The sequence below is a fragment of the Apteryx mantelli genome, chromosome 29, assembly GCF_036417845.1.
Source record: "Apteryx mantelli isolate bAptMan1 chromosome 29, bAptMan1.hap1, whole genome shotgun sequence".
Taxonomy (NCBI): Eukaryota; Metazoa; Chordata; class Aves; order Apterygiformes; family Apterygidae; genus Apteryx; species Apteryx mantelli.
Genome location: NC_090006.1, coordinates 3,424,409 through 3,444,904, shown reverse-complemented (window position 1 = coordinate 3,444,904; position 20,496 = coordinate 3,424,409). Strand labels below are relative to the sequence as shown.

Genomic DNA, 20,496 nt, shown 5'->3' with positions numbered 1-20,496 from the left:
GCCCCACACTCCCCTCGAGCTTTCACTCAGGACACATCAATCAAGAGATCAGTGCGGTCCAGTGGCTGTGACTTGCAGGAAAAATCAACATGCTCCACTGTGTTCTTACTTCCCATCTGATCACCACCTTATTTTGTAAACTTCCTGGATCCCTCTTGTTCTCTTACAGTACTTCACGCAACGGAGCCCTAATCCTAGAAGGATTTTACCTGCAATGACAGCTGGCAGGCTGATGTGCAATCGATTGTACTGCTAGTGCTTTCTGACAGAGACTTTCAGCCTCTCTGGCTGTAACTCTTTTACTAGTGCCATGTTCACTTTAAATAAAAAAAAAGGGCTGTTTAAATCTGCACTCTGCTTTTTGAAACTTGTCAGTCCAAATGTCCATAAAGATGGCAAGTGCCTATAATCCTACTTGCAACAAGGGAACAGGGCAATTTTCATGCAGAGACTCTCTGTTGAGTGAGTCAAACAAATTATGTATTTACTCTTGCTGGCAAGCAGAGGTGTGGCTAGGATCAGGCTTGCCTGACATTGAGGTCTGAGGCTGTCTAGAATCACCGGACAGGGAGCAGTTCTTCAGCGTCCGTTTGATGAAAAACAAAAAGAATGAACAGGAGGCAAAGATTAAATCATTCTGACCTCTGGCTCTCACAGGCAGGAGCACTGTGCTTCAAAGGCGACCATTCCTGTCTGTCTATCTAGATGTTGCCACCAGCACACTGACTTCTTTACCCTAACCACACAGGTTTAGATTATATTGCTATTTCAGAATTGCTCTTTAATGACTGATCCATTTTTCAGCCTACGTATAGCTTCACAATAATCCCCTTGGCTGACAGCATGAAACCTCAAGAAATCTAAAATTACTGGAGAGCCACTGTGTAAATCTCCCAGCTCCAAAGGAGAGATGGCACAAATGACCTTACTGGTCCTTCTGAAGTTATAAAATAGGTATACAAATAGGGTTGGATAGCAAATGTGTGCAGTGAAGATATTAAATCTTGCTAGTCTTACTCAATTTAATGGACATTTTTCAAATGTTTCGGAGTTCAGGTTTGGTTCAAATAAATGTCCCACGTATTTGAATCCCATGAGACTGAAAACCTTGGCTATGAGTATCACATCACTTTCTTATGAGATTTCCAGCTTTTCTGCTTCTGGTCTTGGCTTGAAATACCATGAAAATAATTTTTTTCATGGTATTTCAACACTTCTGATTTCAAATCCTAGTCATTATTGAAAAAAATTAAGAAAAGCTTAAAGGGTGGGTGGGTTTCTTTTTTAAGCTAGAAATGGGATAACAGATTTGGTACCAAAAATGCATGTTTTTGGAAATACATAAGGGTTTGAGTCCAGGGTTTTGGTTTGAAGTAATCTCTAATTTTAACCTGTGTAGGACATTCTGTAGCTTTCTTACACAGTACTCATATGGGAAAACAAATAACTATTGGCTTAAGCCAATCAGCTAAACTAGATATTTCATTCTCCAAGTATAAGGAGAGCTAGAAAGTGTCCTTTACAGGCCCACAGAACACAACAAAAGCTTCAAGGACTGAAAAACACAATTCCAAATGCAAGCATCTTCTCAATGTCTTCAGGACCACTGCAGGCAGAGTTGAGAACCGTGTTTGCTTCGTATTCCATATGATTGCATACTGATTTACCTGAAGGCCTGGAGAAGCAAGTCCCCTGTTTGATTGACTTTTTAGCACCTGAAAACACCTATGAGTATTTGAGACAGCAAGTGCTGCAAGGAAAATTACAGGCATATATGAGTCCTGAAGGGTTCTTGGTTATTATACTAGAAGGAAAACGCCAACTTTACAAGCTCATTTATGCCTTTCTTGTTTTCTAATATAGTTGAATCAAGCTGGTGTTGTCTGAGCCAATACTACCTACTGAATCTGCTCAGACCTGATTCCCACTTTTACAGGTTTTACTTCTGATCCTTTGAGATTAGCAGGATCTTCATTAAATGGGTACCTTGTACTAAGTTTCCTAGATGTTCTAATATTACAGAACAATATTAATGCATTGAGAACAGGGCCAAATGTAGGGGAAGAATTAAGCAGCCTGCCCTGCCTCTGTGAACCGTCTACACAAAAACTCTTTATTGCAAGTATTGATTGAAATAATTCTCTGATGTGTGAACAAAGCTGTGGAATATGAATAGCCTGTTAACAATGGCCAGTCATTTTAGGAGCCTTGCAATGCAGATAGGCATCTACTAGGATTTTCCAAAAGCACCTAAGCAGGTTAGGCACTTAACTTCTAGGAAAAGCCTGCAGGAGTTAGTCAGTCAGTTGGGTGTTTTCACAAAAGCTGTGATGTATTTATTATTATCTGGCACTAAATACGTTGGTAAATCTGGCCCCAACACCTATTCATAATTTAACCAGGAGTTTTTGACCTGAAATTTAGACTTAGGCCCATCTACTCTATTTCTTTCACTTTGAGATCAAAACTTCTTTACAATGGTAGTGTTTTATTAGCATCCTGGCTATGTAAAACACTGTGAATTGTTGTGAACTGCGTTTACACCTAAGGATCCTTTCTGCTTCCAGAGCTATATAAAGCAACAGTACTGCAAGAAACTGTAAGAATCAGATTCTACTTTTGCAAATTTTCAGACAATGTGCTAGCTGAAAATATTTGTTCGCAAGAGAAAAGAAGTCTCATTCGTGCATAAATAAAAGACACAGAAGACTAAAATTCTCTTGACACGGGGGACATACTACTGAATGAGAGATGAATGAACAATGATTCCTCATCAATAACATCAAGGTGCCTTTTCAAGGTCCTATCCTATAAAAGCTAACTTTCTCCTAAGCCCTTTTCCTTTTCAAGCCAGTAGATACTCAGCACAGCACAGAAGCTGACACTGAGACATGAGTAAAGGCTTATGTGTTGTTTCAAGGAAGCTGCATTCTTACTTGGCATGCTCAGGAGGAGTTATGTCAAGAGCTGCTTATTTCTAATATTATACACAGAGAATTCCTCCCACTATTTATTCCAGATGCTGAACTGTTGATTTATTTATTTTTTGGATTAGCTATATTAAAATATAGCATGCTTCCAAATGCTTTTCTCCCAAATTCCCAAAGGATGATCCTTTCTCATGAGGATGTACATCCTTAAGTCATTTAATGGGCTTAACTCCCACTGCTCTGAATGAGAATGAAGTTCCTGACTCTAGGATGCCCAGGAACTCATAGAAAGCTCAATATTTTGCATTGAAGTAGTCAGAAGAGGAATGTGGCATAACACCTGGCAGGGAGGCAGCAAAACAGCTGCAGCTTTTCCAGTGACTATGGCACTGCAGTACCTTAGGATCTGACTACTGCGAGCACCTGAGCAAAGAGATTTTGAGTTTTTAGATGGTTCTCTGCTGACCTCGGAACAATAAGGAAAATAAATGGTTGAGTACCTCTTTGAGCTTCACTTAATGACGTCTCACCTAATTTTGAGTTTTATTAGATCTGCATCAAAGCACAGAGACCTTCCAAACAAACATAAGATGACTGCAAGTTTTCATTTGGTTTTGTATGGGGATTGGAAGGTTGGTTGTACCAAGAAAGAAAAATTCTGGTGGCTCTCTGGAACTAGGTGGAGCACAGTCATTTGGATCAAGTTTCTCTTGGCAATAGAATTCCCTGAAATCCAAAGCACAAAGGGAAACTTAGAGAGTGACTCCAAGCAGGGCAAGAACCAAGGGAATGTTTTTGCCAAGCCCTGTGAGCTGAACTGACTGCGTCTCCGGACAGGCTGAGGGCAAGCAGACTTGTGGGCGTTATGGAAGACCAAATCCCCACCTGGTGCAGCTCAGGAATGAGGACAACAGGGCTGCTCAGCTGAAGATGTGATCCAAACAGCTGCCTGTCCTCTTTGGCAAGGAGTGCAGGACCTCTCCAAACTGGGACCAGGAGATGAACAAGAGAGGCAAGACATAGTAGAAAAACATTCTCGTCTAAGTCCCTTATTGAAGAGTAAGCAGAGATCTGTAAACACCGACCCTAGACCTGACCCTCCCCACCTCAGCTCGTTTGGCTGTTGAATCAACTTTTTAGCTTAAAAAAACAAAATTATATCACTGAAGTGGCTGTGAAGTTGGAGCTGTCTGAAAGTATCCGTGCTGAAATCACTATAGGATTTTTATAGTTTGCTCTCTCTCTCTCCCCATTACACTTAAAAATCAGAGCAAATGGAACTTTAAAACAGTGGAATGCAGTGAAAAATAAGGCCTTTAAATGTCAGGCAAATCCCTTGCAGAGGACAGACTCTTGGAAGAGCACTGGGTGCTCACCATCCACTGAAGTCATTCATGGATTTTAAGGGGCTACCAGCACTCAAAGACATCACTCCTCAAAAGATTTGGCCCTGCTTTACAGCATGCTATTTGTTTCACCTGCATCCTTTCAACTGTTGTAGCATCTACTACTGCTTCCCAATAAAAAAAGCAATGTCCCATTAGCAGAGCCACGAGTTTGCCAGTCTATGTTACTAGTCACATCAGTCCTTTAGACGTCCTCCCCATTTTCACTGAGGGAGATGGTATGTATTTTAATGGTTGGCACTTTACGATTTTCCCGGAGAACATTCCCTGAAGTGCCTGCACAGCAGCATTCCTGTAGGAAACCTTTACTTTTCGCTTTCGCAGCGGTACAGCTAGACTTGTCTTTAGAGACTGCATTTTTTGTAGGCACGCTTTGCACAGTGGAGAATATCTTCCATTCGCAGACCCCATCGGACTTGGAAATCCTATAGAAGGTTTCGCCCGAGCCAACAGGGATACGGACCACACCTTTGTGCCTCTCCATGCTTTGGCTAGCGGGATGGTTGAGGTTGAAATTTGGGAATTGCTTCTTTGCTGTTTGCTTTCTTGGAAGACACTGGGCTCTCAGGACATTTTGGAACGCTTTCTTAAACTCTTGACTTGAGCATGGGTAGATTATGGGGTTGATGCAGCTGTTTAAATAGCCAAGCCAAAATGTTATTTTAAAAAGTGTGTCCGGGGGTTTGATTGCAGGAAAGAAAGAACCTAAAATGGAAAATACACAGAGTGTTAAGGCAAAGGCAATGAGAAATTGCGGGTAACCAAAGAAACTTAAACACTGGAAAAAATAAGCAAGATTCAGTTCTGTCCTGGAAAAGTGATGACTCAAAGCCTAATTCTTTCAGGAACGAGTCTTTCAGAAGGTATGGTGTTGTACAATTACAGGATATTATATCAGAGATCAATTCAAAACATCTATTTTATTATACAAGCATTGTATCTTTCCATTTACAGCCAGAGAGCCAAGCAAGAGGCATGATATCAAGTGAAAAAGGAAAATTCCTTCCTCCAGGACTTCTAACTTCAGATTAGTAGGCCAAGTAACAATCATATCAAAGAGGTCATCAAAAGGGATTTGAAATGGCAAGAAAATTACCATTTCAGAAGCCAGAGTAAGTGAAAAGTAGAATTACTGGGCTGACTGCATTCCAGCTAAGAGTCTTACAAGATGATAAAGTACTGGGTGCTCAGTTTTCCCTTGAAACCTTTTGAAAAATTTCATTTTCCACATTTTTCTGCCTCAAGGAATGCATCCAAAATTCAGACACATTAAAGGAAAAGTGCCTCCTTATTTCAATGAACACTGGATCAGGTCTCACGGGCAGCCACTCATGGAAACTGTTATATATTTGCAAGGGTATCTCCCATGGAGACAATTTAAAGAGGTAGAGCTAGATGACTTCTTAGTAAGGAAAGTACTGTAGATCTTTTTATTCTATAAATTACAGGATAATGTACAAAAAAATTAAATTGTTTCACAAAGATTCTTCAGCAAGTCAATGACAGAGGCAAAAATATTTGTCCTCAGTGTCTTGGTACAACAACAGCCAGCTGCAAGTGACCATGTCAATTGAAAATGAAATAGCATTACTAATTTCCTTTTCTTTTAAAGTAGATTACAATATATGGTTGTTAACATGGAATTCAATTATACAGGATATCTGCTGACTTAAAATCTTGTTCTTTGGTTAATATTTGGTGGAAAAGGAAACTGTTTCATGAATGTGCATTGAAAATAATGTACTAAAAACTTCAGAAACTTTAGTCTGGGTCTGTTCCACTGACAGGAGATCAATTTTGGTAATTGCCAAAAAGTCAAATATTGACAGATGTTCCTTTCCTCACATATTGATGCCCTCCTTAATTGTCTCGTATAGAGTAGAACATCCCAATGTTGAAAAAAATCACTAGAGAAAATGACATCTCATTTTTCTAAGGATTTGAAAATGAAATGGACTTACACAAACCAAATTTAGGTAACATAAGAATCTAGAGTCATTAAATACAGGGTTGGAGTGACTGCAGAAATTCATCTTGTATTTCTCCTGTCTGAAGGAAGGATCATCTCAGTGTATAGTGCTCTTGGGAAGGATTTACTGTTCTTAAAAATCTTCAAACCTTAAAAACCTTGTGGAGATGCTACAACCTTCCCAGACAATCTGTTCCTGCTCCTCTCCACCGCAACCACTGGGAACATTTTTTGTAATGCCAATTGTTTAACTACAATTGGAGCCCATTACTGCTTTCATAAGCAAGTGCTTAACTTTAAATGATTTGAATAGGATGCCAGCAAATGCTTACAAGATTTACTCATGTTATTATAAAGCTACATAGACATATTTAGGATACCAAAGAGTCACCGCTGTTGGTTATGGAGAATTGTTTAGAAATTTGTTGCTCTTGCTTCCTGAATGATACTGGAAACCAGCCATTGTAACAAGATGCTGTAGTTCTCTTATTTGGTTCTTCTCTTTGCTTAGAAATGAAAGCAATAGTGTCTGAATGTGAATGAAACAGAAAACTGAACTCCATGTGATACTGTGGTGGGAATAAGTAGTAACAGTCTTCTAGGTCTTCTAGGACCAATTTTTCAAAACAGATCCTCTAGGACTGAAAAAAGAGAAAAAAAATTTCCTGTTATGTTGTCAAGGGAAAAGCTGTTCATTACTTTCATTGCTTTGCTCCATAAGAAAAAAGTGGTTCTATCATTCCAAAAGTCAGTAATTAGTTTGGATAGCCTCTCATGGGCATAGGAAGCACTATAACTTCCCAGAAAACATAACTGGCTTCTTTTTAGGTTTTATAGTCAAGTTTATAATGAATAGAACTTCTAACACTGACATATGCTAGTCTACCTGCCTCCTCCAGAAAATTTATAAGCATGTCCATATTGGAAGAAATACTGTGGAAGATTAAAGCATCAATACATTTGTCATCCTCTACTGTTTATTTATGTCTGTAAGCAGATCCTAAGTATTACAGGGCTTGATCTGTTAGCTGGACCTCCCCTGATTTAGGAAAAGCTGATAGTGCAATCAGAGGGACTTCTAATTTAACTCTGAGAGCTGCTGAATTTGGAGTTGATTTTTTCTTCCCATCTTTGTCAAACATAGCTACAGAGAGTGCAAAAAATGCTTTCAAGCAGCAAAAGCCAGAGAGGAATTCTCAGGGTGTTTTTGCCTGTGTGAGAATGTATCAAAATACTGCCTGAACCAGAGACACAAATAGTGCAGAGTGATTAATGACTTGCTCATTCTGCTTCTGCTGAACATGGTCTCGGCTGTGAAACATGAAGCAATGTCTTCTTGCCATGGCAGCAACTCTCTGAGTGGAACCGATGGGCCCAGAGGACATGCCGCTGTCAAGGAAGAAATAGGAGGTGTGGCAGGGTGAGAAGTGCTCCAGTTAACTTTGACTTGGGAGAGGTCCCTTAGGACCCAGGCCATCTGGAGCATGTTAGAGCAGCCACTATTTTGCAGATAGACTGAGTTGGAATACCCAAAGGCTATACAGAACATACCAAAGGAGCTTGCTATTTGTATTCAAGCAGTTGAACCTCTAATTCCAATTCCAATTACAGCTTGGGCATCAAACACAAGTCTCAGTGCCTCCATGACTGCTCCTGTGTTGCTCAAAGCCATGTAGGTAGAGCAGTTTCACTATTAATTTAGCACTGACCAGTTTTTAAGACCAAAAATGTTGTACAGAAGAAAGAAAATGTTATTTTTCAATAAAGAATTAGTTAGGAGCTGTGTCCCCTATTTAGAATTTTTCTCAGCACATTAATACTGCTTTCCTTTAAGGAAAAACAAGCCCAAGTCATTGGCGGATAAAAAAGTAAAAAAGGCTTCTAGATACCAAATCCCACTGAACTGTTTCTCTATTTCTGCATCTAAGTGCAGCATATCCACTGTTTTCCCAATTAATGTAAAGGCAAAAGGTGAAACAAATCCAGGTTTAGGCGGTCAGCTCTATGAGGCTGAATGTAATAACGGATAAACAACAATAACAATTCCTGTTTGCTGCAGCTTCTGGCTCACCTTAAATGGAATGCTAATGCCTTGCCAAATCCCGTTAAAAATAGAAAACAGCCAGTGTCAGAATCTTTCTCTTGCTCTTTTTTTTTTTTTTTTGGGGGGGGGGAGGGGGATGAAGGGGAATCTGCATGCTAATTTATTAATATAACCTTTTTTGGTTGATGACTTAGAGATTTCCTGTCTTGGAACAACACACTATCAGGGAAAAGGATATGGAGTAATTTTAACAGCATACAAATTTGCCATCTGTAGACCCCATCACGCATTGTCCTTAACTTCTTCACTACCATGGTAGATGTAACTTGGGCTTTAGGACAGGAACTCTGCTCTGTCATGCATCTGGTCATGCCAGTCAGTGGGGTTTCATGAATTTACACCAGCTAAAACTCCATCTATAGGCTTAATTAAAACTGTATGTTGTCCTGTGAATGAAACAGTACTAACAAACATCAGTAGGAAAAAATATTGTAAGCAGCATCTTGAAAGGACTGAGATTGGAACTGATAGTCAACAGACCCAATGTGTAACATATCTTCTCATGGATGCTGAAAACATCATCAACTTCCAGAGCAACATAAATCAAATTCAGCATGTCAAAACCTTGAGCCACTGAATTATTGCATAAGGTGGGTAAAATATTTCACTCTCTGCATCTTCTCCATACTTTGCAGGATTGTTGTGAGGAAATATTGACATGTTTGTTTTGTGCATTCAGATAGCCAAAGAAAGCAATTCCATCCTATTGCAGATACCTCGATACCTATAGTTCATGAACTTTTCCTCATCTCTTCTGTTGGCTATCTGTATATCTGGAAAAAGGGGAAAATACCACATTCCGCAGGTTCCCTAGGTTAGGAATCTATTACATGTAGTCTTCCAGCTCTTTCGTATTCTGTGATGTTGCTGTTGTGATTAATATCAGTGGTTGATGTACCTGGTAGCAAGTAGAAGTTATTTTCAAACAGTGCTGCTAGGTCTGATGATAAAGTGGTTGTTCAGTGCGCTAAAACTTCTAAATGGGCAGTGGCAAGTAGAAATAAAACACTGGGGCTTTTTCTTTTTTTTTTTAAACAATGACTGTGATTAACCATGAGACTAAACAACAAAGTGGAGTGGTGAATTCTCTCTTTAAGGTGTTCAGTGCAAGAGTGTCTGTTTCCTATGTGGCAATGAGGCAATACAGAGTAACCAGGTGAAATCCTTTGGCCTGCAATATACAGGAGGATGGACTAGATGACTTCATTTGCCCTCAGGCCTTAAAAGGTCTGGAAGTATGGAGAACCGTACTGGAAAAAAAGTTAAAGTTTGCTCATAGAAGAAATCAGAGAACTCATTCTCTTGGCAGAGTTCTTCAGCATGTCTCTCCCGCTTTCCCCCATAGCAAATGACTTCTTTCCTTGCACTGTCTCCTCTTAGGGAAGGTGTGCAGGTGCTTGACCGCATACTCGCAGTGTCACCACGCAGCCGCAGGGGTTGGGCAAGGTGAGCAAGCTCCCTGTAGCATGTAGGAAGGCTAAGGGCTACTAAGGACTACTTGGTTCTGTGGACATTTGTGCATGGAATAAAATGTGCTTGAGCACTGGCTGAGCAACAGCGTTGTTATCAAAGCTCATCCTCCCTTGGGGTGAGCAGTCCAGAGTCCATGTCCATTCAATCCTTGGCCACTTGGTGGCTGCCAGTTAGTGTCAACTTGGATTTGGACACTTGCCTGCTAACGGTCAGGACTGAGAAAACAGATTTATAATAGCACTTAATTCTCCAGAGGGAGTTTTTCCAATTCTCTCACTAGTAGGCTAGGTGTAATCATAGACTAATAAGTGCTGCCATCATTCAGCCATCTTCTAATAGAGGTTGGATAGTAAGCAGAAGTTGTAAAGTGAAATATTTTCCCTTTTAAAACTAATTCTCCATCCTATTCACAGGGCTTCATGTCTTGTCTGGTACTTTGTCAGGAAAAAAATGCTAAATAGTGGCAAAACTGCATACAGTTTAGAGGCCTCATCTTCCATTGTCTCCTACAGTCTGTGCTGAAAGAATAGTAAAGAAAACGTAAACTGATCTTTTAATGCCTTTGAATGGTAGATTGACTAAATGATGCTTGAATTCCTGCTTTTTTTTTTTGAAAAGTTGAAGTTTATCAAGTAGCAGCAGCACAATTCAATTGCTTTTTATATTAAAATAAAATAAAATGTACTATTAGTTCATTTGCCATCAAATATTTCATCACTCACCCCTGAAAATGTCAGGATTGCATTCTCCCCATTCACAATTTATTTTCATGTTTGCCAACTACAAGTTTCTTCAGAGCTAAGAGTTAAGTTTTCCATATACCTCCTGCTAAGTAAGTGCCAACTCAGTCACAAAGATGTAATCTGGTTTTCCCACTAGTCGGAAGTTACAGATTTGTTTGATTATAGGTTGCTTAAAAATCAGTACTATGTCATGCATAGATTCACTGATAGATAGCACACAGGGATTTAGAAGACCCCTAAACTAAAGAAGCTTCTGATGCTTATTTAACTCTGTAATGTCTCCATTAGCAGAACAGGAACAGGATCCTGTACCTTTTTATGTCCTATGGACCTCATAGTTTTGGTAAAAATCCAGCTCCACTATCAAATATCACTGCTCTGGTGACTGTGATTGAAAGTTCAGTGAAGGCAAATAATCACAGATACGCGAGGTTATGATGTTCAAGGTTCGGTTCACTGCTTTTTCCCTTTTATGTTGTATGGCACAAATGTGGTGATTGAGTCAGAGCAGAGGAAAGGCAGGCAAGGTAGTATGGCTACATTAGCACTGCTCAGAGCAGAGGAAGTGCAAGAACGAGGTCAGGGCTGTACCCATAAGAGCTAAGGAACCAGCAATAACCTGCAAAACAGTCAGGGCTGTGTACTCAGAGCTTGCAATGACTAGCTGTGTGCTAGTGCCTAGAAGACAACATTCGCAGACTCCCCTCGGGAGAGGACAGTAGTACCCCTGCACATTGCGAGCAGAGAACCGAACAGTATTTGTTAGTGTTATTTTATCATGACTGAAAGTGTCTGAAGGAACTGGGAAAAGTGCAAATTTAAAACCTTGCGTAACAGTCAAACAAAAATCCTGGCCATCTTTTGCCTCTAATGCCTATGAAATATGCCTCTAGAATCACAGCAAACTGAAAATAGAGTCGTGCTCATTCCAAGGGATAGTGGTGTGTTTACAGAGAGGCCAAGCCTAAAGCTCAGGCCCTGGGGTCTGTCCTAAAGGGATCAAGTTAGAGGGTGGCAGCTATTCCAGAGCGACTGCCCTAAAGGCCCAAAGAACGAAGCACAAAGGAGCACTGATTTCCTCACATGGACTGATTCTGCACCAGGGGCGATCCAGATCTCCTGCGAGGCAGCCTGCACTATGAATGTTGCTAAATATGTTTCATCTTTTGTTCCCAAGCTCAATGTTAGCACTGAACTTTATTCCGTGAGACTGCACTCTATGCTGCATCTCAGGTCAAACAGAAAACACCCCATGGAAATTGTATTTATATACATATATATATATATATGTATTGCTGCAGACACGCAGCAGCTGTGCTCTGTACATATACGCTCCCCCAGCACGTCTCACCCTGCTGCTTCCTTATGGAAAGTATCTTCTGTGGGAACAAATATGGGATCAAAGAACTCTTGAATATTAGGAAACACTTCTGGGTTTTGTACAACCAAATTAACATAACAAATGCAGAGCAGCAGTGCAGCTATGTTTTGGTAAGAACAGACATGGGGAATGGTGAAAGCCTGCATTTGTGAAGCCCTGTACCTTTACAACCGTGCCTGTGCTAGGGCCTAGAATATTGTGGCTGTTTCCAGGGGAAAACAAGAATGACTTTGTCTTTAAATATCCCTGAACTGTAGTAAACAGTCACAGAAAGAGGAGAGGGAGGTTGTTTGTCTTCACAAGGGCCTGAATTGAAAGCTCTGGAGCACTCAGTAGGGTGTGGATGTTTCTCCAGACAAGGTGATGCCTGGAAAGGACAGGCAACAGGAAGGGGTCGATCTGGGGATGATGCTCTGATTATTTGGATTTTTTCAGACCTAATTTCTGCTCTGTTTCATATTGTACCACTTACAGTGGATGATATTTCTAGCAAACATCAAATATCTCAGGCAACTATTGCTAGATTGTATGCAGTTGCAGATTTAAAAAGCTGATAAAAACATTGGAAGGTAAACTGAGGTTTCGTTACCTCTGTAAATCTTGACTAAGCCAACTGATTTACAAGTCATTTGCATTATCAGTGAAATTCCAGCTCCCATACTATTACTGCAGTGGAATGACTCTGGATCTTGCTGCTAGCATGTTAAAAATATTTGATAATCTTCCCCAAACCCTAGCTCCCAGAGTCATGTTCTTACAACAAAATCTCAACTTTCATTTAAAAAACAAAAATCTGGTGGTTCAGAGAATAGTTTGAAAAGATCAGTCTAACTCAGCCTGTGTCACGAGTTTGTCACTGCGTGACTGTCAGTTGTGATTTTGGAATCCTCAGGGTTAGCAATACTGGAATTACATTCTTTAGCAAAAGCTGAAAATCTATCCCTTATGAATAAAAATTGAAGACAAATCCTGAAATTTGCCAGGTGGGGTGGGGGAATCAGTCATTACCTTTCAATCACTAACAAATTCTAAATGGCACCATGATGTTTAAGAGTGAGTGGAAAATGACATTCCTCTTGGTTCATTTATTCCAGGGACTTGAAAGTGGTGACTATACAAGGCAAAAACATTTTAAAGGCAAGGACATGCCTTCTCTCTGACAGGTAGTTCATGTAAGAAAGCTGTAGATACTGCATATGAATCATGAAACATAACACAAATGATTCTATAAATCTCTTGTTTACAATTTAAATGGTTATTAATAGCACCAATTTCTTCAGCTGCTTTGCTGGATTATGAGTCAGTGGGACACCATGTTTCAGGTCTTCAGGAATGTAATGAATCAACAGTCAGACAGTCCTGAAAAGAGCAAGGGACCATCAAGCTATACCTAGGGAATGGTACATTTTTTCCTGGTAGCAAAAAGCAGATGGGTCCTTGAAGCACAGCCTTTGGGAAATCAGCCATGCATGGTCCCAGCAGTGCAGAATAAAGGAGGACAGGTCAATCATGCCTTAACCAGCATGATTAAGGTAGATGAATTTCTGTACTTGATAACAGATAGGCTGAAATTTTTCCATCACACCTGGCCACCTTTGACTTAAATCTTTGACTTAGGCTTTAACTGAAACACCCCAAAACAAATTTCCCATTTACAAATGAGTTGACTGTGTGTGCACTCATGCCTCTGGAGCCCAAGCAAGGCACTACAGCCAAATCAGCCACCTCATTAAAGCATAGAGCGAGTTGTGATACATCAAACAGTGGAAGCCTAACAGGAAAACACAGGGTGTACCGGTGCCTGTCCCTACTCCCTACCTTGTCACATCTTGAGACACTGCATCAATAGCAGAGACAGAAAAATGCACTGTACTTTTCCAGTTCACCTCTAGTGACAGTAGAGAGTTATTCTCCTTGTAGCCAGTCAAAGCATAACCACAGAAAATTATTAGAAACCAGCTGCAGGCTGGCACACAGACGGGATTAGGATTCCCTTGACAGTGTTTGTGCTAGTTCACAAGCCTAATTTACTACTCTACTACAAATATAAATACCCCCCAGAGTATCCTTTTCTCTGCTCTCTTCATTATGAGAATGATTGACAAATGCTAAAAGCCTCCCTCGTCTTTGCCTAGTTTAGCATTCTGGATTGTATGTTCTCCCTCAGCCTCCTGGCTCAGATCTTCCCTTTCTTCTTCTTTCTGGGTCTGAAGGCACTGGTTACAATCAGATAAATTTAAGCTAGCTTTCCACAGGAAGCAGTTTGCTTGTTTCTGAGGATTTGTTAAGGTGAACCATCAATCCTAACTTAGCACCATTCTTGTCATTAACCAAGCCTCTCTTTCTTTTTCCCATGAGTTCTGTGTGTGTTCCCTCTGAAGGAGTCTTTCAGGATGACTGCTAAGTATTGTCATCTACGCTGGTGAGAAGGAAGCTTCCGAAATATGCTGTGAGTAGCCTCCAGCATCTTACAATTCCAGGGAAAGATCTGCTCTGTCAATTGTAACCCATCCACCTTGAAAACTGGTCCCATGATTGGGGAAATGCACTGAACTTCCAGACACTTATAGCTTTGAGTATCTATCTCTGTACTTGTACGTCTGTCTTTCTATCTGTCTCCCTTTCCAGCAATTGCAAGAACAAAAAAAAAACCAGAGTGGAAGAAACATGGTGTGTAGTGGCTGTTATTCCAGCACTGCAGAATGTCAAGGCCCTGAGTGCACTAACAGGCCTTAATTGCCCTGATCAGCCTCACTTGGGGCCTCCACCCACACACCCTCTGCCCACTGGCCGGGGGAGCTGCATATAAGGTCAGGCTCTTGTCCCTAACCTGTTTTGGTCTGTACTGAGGGGAGCTTTGTCCTCTGCAGATTTTGCTATGTTGCTTTGTGTTTGTCTGGTAATTGCTGGACTGTCAGCTGAACCTGCTGTAGCTGCCACCTTTGCTTGCCTTGCTCAGGTATTACAAGACTACACCCTTTTGGTGAGGGCATGGCTGCTGCCTGTGCTGTTGTCACCCCTGGCTCCTGGATTGTCCTCCCTTGTGGAGCAGCCCTGCTCTTGCTGCTTGCTCCTTGATGTGGTGGTTTCTCTAGGAGCCAGTTCTGACTTTAGCAAAATGGCAAACCCCTGTGAAGGGAAGCAGGTTTTCATTTTATAACTGAGTTGAAAAAAGTGTGGTGATAAGGTTCTGGCTAACGTAGGAAAACTGAAATGCAGCCCTGTTGCCTGCCAGTCCTCCTAGCTAGGTCATCTAGAGAGAAACTGAGATTTAATAAGGGGAATGTGAAGACTGTGTATCTAGTTGGGACATATTTGACAGAACCTTCCAAGTCAAAGCCCAAATAACTTGTGAAGACATGTTGAGTTCAAAGTTTTTATAGGAAAACCTAGAGATGAAGAGTGGATCTGTAACTCTAAAAAGAGATTGCATTCAGAAATGAAAACCTGACTTCTTCCAGGGGAAATCAGCTGTTTTGACAGTCTTTCATTCTACAGAAATTTTGTGAAGGTTGGGTTTATGCTCCAGGTTGCAATGAAGAACAAATCCTAAAACCTCTTTTATTTTCATGCAGCAGGATTATCATTCTCTGGCTCACTCCACAAACAACATCAAAGCCAAGTGAAAAGAAGGTGTATTGGGCTGAAAATCTCTGTCAGCTATTGTGTGGATAAAGCATTTGGATAAATTGTTTGCCTGGAATGAAAGCTCCATCCATTGGAGAAGGTAAGAAAAGTATTATTACCCAGACAGATTGCAAACCAGCCCTCCAACTGGCAACTTTACATACTGTTTTCAATTAAGATACTGTCTTATGGCAGGGATACTCAAGCTGTTTCTCTATTTATTAGCAACATCTGCTGATATGGATGCACTGCCTTTATCCCCATCTTGATATCCTTCTGTCAGTCCTGCTCCCACCCCTAAAGATTTCATCCCCGTTTCTTATGCCCTGTAACAAGCCTGTGCTTCCTGCTTTACCTCAATTCTTAGCTGATACTGTTGATGTTAATAGATTTGGGGATCCTGAAGATGTTGTAGAACACAGCCAAATAAACCTTCAATCTGGGAACATCTTCTGCACAGAGTAGCAAGCACCTGCCAGTCATCCGAAGTGGTTTGTGTGCCAAAGCCTAAGAACATCTGTCTCATGGGGTGCCCTTTGTTCAGGATCTGATTCTGAAAGGCTCTGCCTCCTGCAGTAACTAAAATGACCTGCAGCAGCTGATAGAACCATTTACAGTTTTGGCCCTTTGCAAAAAAAAGCTGCAGAACTGGTATTTCGCATGACAAAATTCTTGTTCCCCAGCCAGCTGTATCGTGAACTCCACAACTCCCATTGATTTCAGCAGTAGAGTGGGGAGTGCTCTGCACAGCTGAAAAAAGCAGACTTCTGCCACTATCCTGCTGCGTGACCTTGGCCACATGGCTTCCCCTCATTGTGCCTGACTTCACCTATCTGCAGAATAGATCTGAAAATGCTTACTCTCTTTTGGACAGTAGTCTGTATTGTATAAATGTAGAATGCCATGTAAAAACATCTCTGGGTGAGTCCCTGACTTTGGGTGGGACAGTCTACATCAAGATGTTTCCTTACTTTTTCAAAGACATGGTTTTTCATGCTACTTTTCTCTCTTTAAACAAAACTAACAAATGTTTCGAAAAGACTTATTAAATGCTTTAAAAATAACACAGTAACCCCACAAAGATAGGGAAACTAACCTCAAGAAAGTTTCCTTATATGGGATCAAAGAAAGATGCAAAGTGAGCCTTGAATCCAGAAAACTTCTTAAATCCAAAGCAAATTAATTAACAGCAACAGCTCTGTGTGGGCAACCACATTTGCAGATGAAATGTTTAATGCATTCTTGCAAACCCTTTTTGGGTATGTTTTAGACATCTTGGCAACCAACATTCCAACACGCTGACATCCTGGACAGCATGAGCCAGGCCTGTCGGGGCTCCTCCTTACAGAACAGCGACATCTTTTTCTCCAGCACTTCCCAGTACTGACCAACAGAAAAGATCCTGTAGGTTTTGTTTTTTTCATGTGGCAATGTTAGTGGCAGGATTTCATGAAACAACCTGATAATTTTGATAAATCTAACATCGGTAAATTGAACAGGCTTTTGTATGGGTTTAAAAACCCTCAGTCTTTCAGTATTTAGGTAGCAGGTTTTTCTTCTTAATTCTACAGACTGGTCCATTACTAGCTAAAACTTTTACTTAACTAATCTTTCTTCATTTTCCTATACAGCACAAGCCTTTTTTGGTAAGGAAAGCTATTGAAATTGGGCAATCAGATTTAAGCTGTTAGATTCCAGGTTTTAAAAATTTGTATTTAGTGCAACTGTCACAATGCAAACTTTAGTGTGATATGCCAATTACTACACAATAAGATATAGGTACAAAATTAGTATTCTGCTTTTAAATTCTGAAATCACATCAAAGGTGAATTAGCAAGGCTTTATATTTGAGTGGCAGCTAAAAACAAACCTCAGACATTCCTTCCCTTTGGGATTAAAACTGATGAATAAATATTCATATTCAGTATGAGGGGTGAAATGGCAGCCAGTGTTTGACCAGTGAGTCCAGTGGCATTTCACATAGGATATGAATGAGGAAGTACAAAATTAGTCTGAAGGATCCTCATGGCTGTCTTCTGACTGGTCATATGATAAATTAAAAATACATCATCTCATTTGGAGCTGAGAGGGATATTACAGTACAGTATCTCACAGTGAATCTTCCTGGTATGAAGCTGCTTTTCCCTCATAGTGGGAATTATAAGGTGCTGAGCACTTTGGGAAATCTGGCCCTGAGTTTGTAAACAGCTACTTTGACCATGCAAATATTTATATCTTGACCTTTTACACATTTATATCAGCTGAAGAACTGGCCACAAACTTGGATACAAACATGCACCCCTAAAGATATCATTCCTATAGTAGAATTGGTCAGAGATAACAGTCCCAGTTTTGAAAGAGTACCTTCTGTATGGAAAAAGGTTACTTCATCTTCTGAAAATGAGAAGGATTATGCTTTAATCCTCAAAAGGATTATGATCAGGGATGTTTTATTTGATTTGAGACTTTTTCAGTTTTTTCATTCACCATTTTGAAATGGTGAATGTTTTGATTTTGACAGCTTTCCAATAGAAAAATTATTCCCTTGGAGTTTTTTTGATCAGCTCTATAGTACACAGGCACAAACATGGCCCTCCCTCCAGAGAAGGTGCTGTAAAAGGCAGGGGGGTTTGTTTTACTTACCAATAGGCATTACTACAAAAAAGGGAAGCCAGCACAAAACGAAGCATCCCACAACTATTCCCAGGGTCTTGGCAGCTTTCTTCTCCCTGGAGAATTTGAGGAGACGCACTGAGAAATTATATTTGCTCTTGGAGTTAGATGCAGATCTACTTGCTTCAGGAGCATTTTTACGATGGATCCGTAGAGTCACTTCTTCAGAATGAGATTTCTCAGTCTTCAGGCCAGAAGCCAGGCCTTTGCTTTCCCTTTTGGCCACTACATACACACGGCAGTACATCACCAAGATAATAGTCAAGGGGAGGTAGAAGGAGCCTAGAGCAGAGAACAGCACGTAGCCGGGCTCTTCAGTGATTTGACAGATGGTCTCATCTTCTGGTGCTGGTTCCTTCCAGCCAAAAAGAGGTCCGATCGATATCACCAGAGACAATGCCCAAACACTAAATAAAGCCAGGAGGCCTCTCTTCTCTGTCACTATACTTGGGTATCTCAGTGGGTAACTCACCCCGATGTATCTGTCTATCGAGATGATACAGAGGCTCATAATGGAAGCAGTGCAGCAAAGGACATCAACAGCTGCCCAGATGTTGCAGAAGATTCTCCCAAAGGCCCAGTAGCCCAAAATCTCCATGGTAGCTGAGAAGGGCAGAACAGTGGAAGTCAAGAGGAGGTCAGCTATAGCCAGGTTGATTATATAATAGTGGGTAACACTCTGAAGATGTCTGTGGCAGACTACGGAGAGGATAACCAGAATGTTACCCAATACCCCAAAAATAATCAGCCCTCCTAGAATAATGCCTAGTAAAATGGCCTTTGAAATGTTCACAGGCCCCACAGAGTGGGTGCAGTTGGAGCAATCGGATGAATTTCCAGGGAGGAAAACCATGGTGTGTGGCTGATAATGTTCATGTAAGGCTGGTGTATTTCACTCCCTTTTCTGGTAAGAAGAGTGGTGAGATCAGTTTTCAGAAGGTCCTACAGGCAACATTTGCCTGGCTTTGCTGGGAAAAAAGTTTAAGAATATCTTAGAAGTGCAGCACCAGGAACAATGAGAAGGATCCAGAAATATTAGAAAATCCACCTTTCTCCCTAAGTTTTATCATTCCCCTAGTTAATAGCACAGCCACCATTTTACAGTCAAATTTAACCCCTTTTGCATTTTCTTGGGATGCAGAGGTGAGGCTACATAAAACTGAGGCTATTTCTTATACTTTCCAGGATAACTTGACAAGGAGTATTGTAACTACAGGTTAAAGTCATTTCTGCCTTTTTGGGAAGATTCAATATTTAAATAATATAAATATTTCAAAGTATCTTGAATTTAGGTTTCTCCTGGGGGAAGTCAATGATGCTTTTATTGCCTTGTGTTAGTCCTGATTCTGCCTTACAACAGGCTTAGCAGAAACCTGGCAAGGTGGGCGGCTGCTGATGCTGGGTCTGCTCAGCAATGTCATTTGAGATACTTGCTTGAGACATCTGCCACTGCAGGTCTTTGGGGGTCTGAAGTGCCAATCAAAACCTCTGCAAGCTGTGGAGCAATTGCCACTTGAGCTCCTGGACTGGGAATCGAAGTTCATTTACATCAGCTTCTGGTTAGTGCCGAAGGGGAGAGTGAAGTTTTCCATGTCAAAGACGCGTGCTGTTGTGCTCTTTTCAGATTGGCACCCCCTAAAGGAGACACAAAACAAAATAGTATGATTCCCAGGAGCAATGTTCACTTACTGCTATGGTTCCCATATAAGAATAGAGTGGGAAGCTATTTTAGGGAGCCTTCCCCAGGCTGCCTCAAGCCAGTGGAACCAACCTTTTCCAATCCAGCATTGTTTAACAACAACTAAGAGACCAACAGGAATTTTGTTGCCTGGATCTTCTTGCCATGTTCTCAGCAGCAATCTGTTTTCCTTTAGGCATAGCAATCAATCCTAATTATCAGTTCACCTACAGAGACCAGTTCTGGAGGAGACAGAACCCTGCAGGACACAATTCAGGACTACAAACAGTGAAACAGATTTATAAGTCCAGTATTTAGTCTAAAATTTCTTTATTAAGCAACTACTACCCATTGGACTGCTCATTAGTCCAGCTAAACAGCCCATTTTAGAAATCTATAGGGAAAAACAATTCCTGCCAAGAAGATGTTGCAAAGAACGAGTTTCCTACTGAGTGACACAACATTCTGGAGTATCTGGAAGCCGAGCTTAGCCTCAGCTGGCTAAATATGGA

At 40.9% G+C, this 20,496-nt stretch overlaps 1 protein-coding gene across 1 annotated transcript; it reads right to left on the bottom strand.

Annotated features, from left to right (window-relative positions):
- Positions 1–4,520: 4,520 nt before the first annotated feature.
- On the bottom strand, positions 4,521–19,159 carry ADRA1A (adrenoceptor alpha 1A). The gene is made up of 2 exons (XM_013954450.2): positions 18,277–19,159; positions 4,521–5,041 (listed from the first exon to the last, which is right to left on the bottom strand). Exons 1-2 carry the CDS (start codon positions 19,157–19,159, stop codon positions 4,521–4,523), a joined length of 1,404 nt encoding a protein of 467 aa, XP_013809904.1.
- Positions 19,160–20,496: the final 1,337 nt, after the last annotated feature.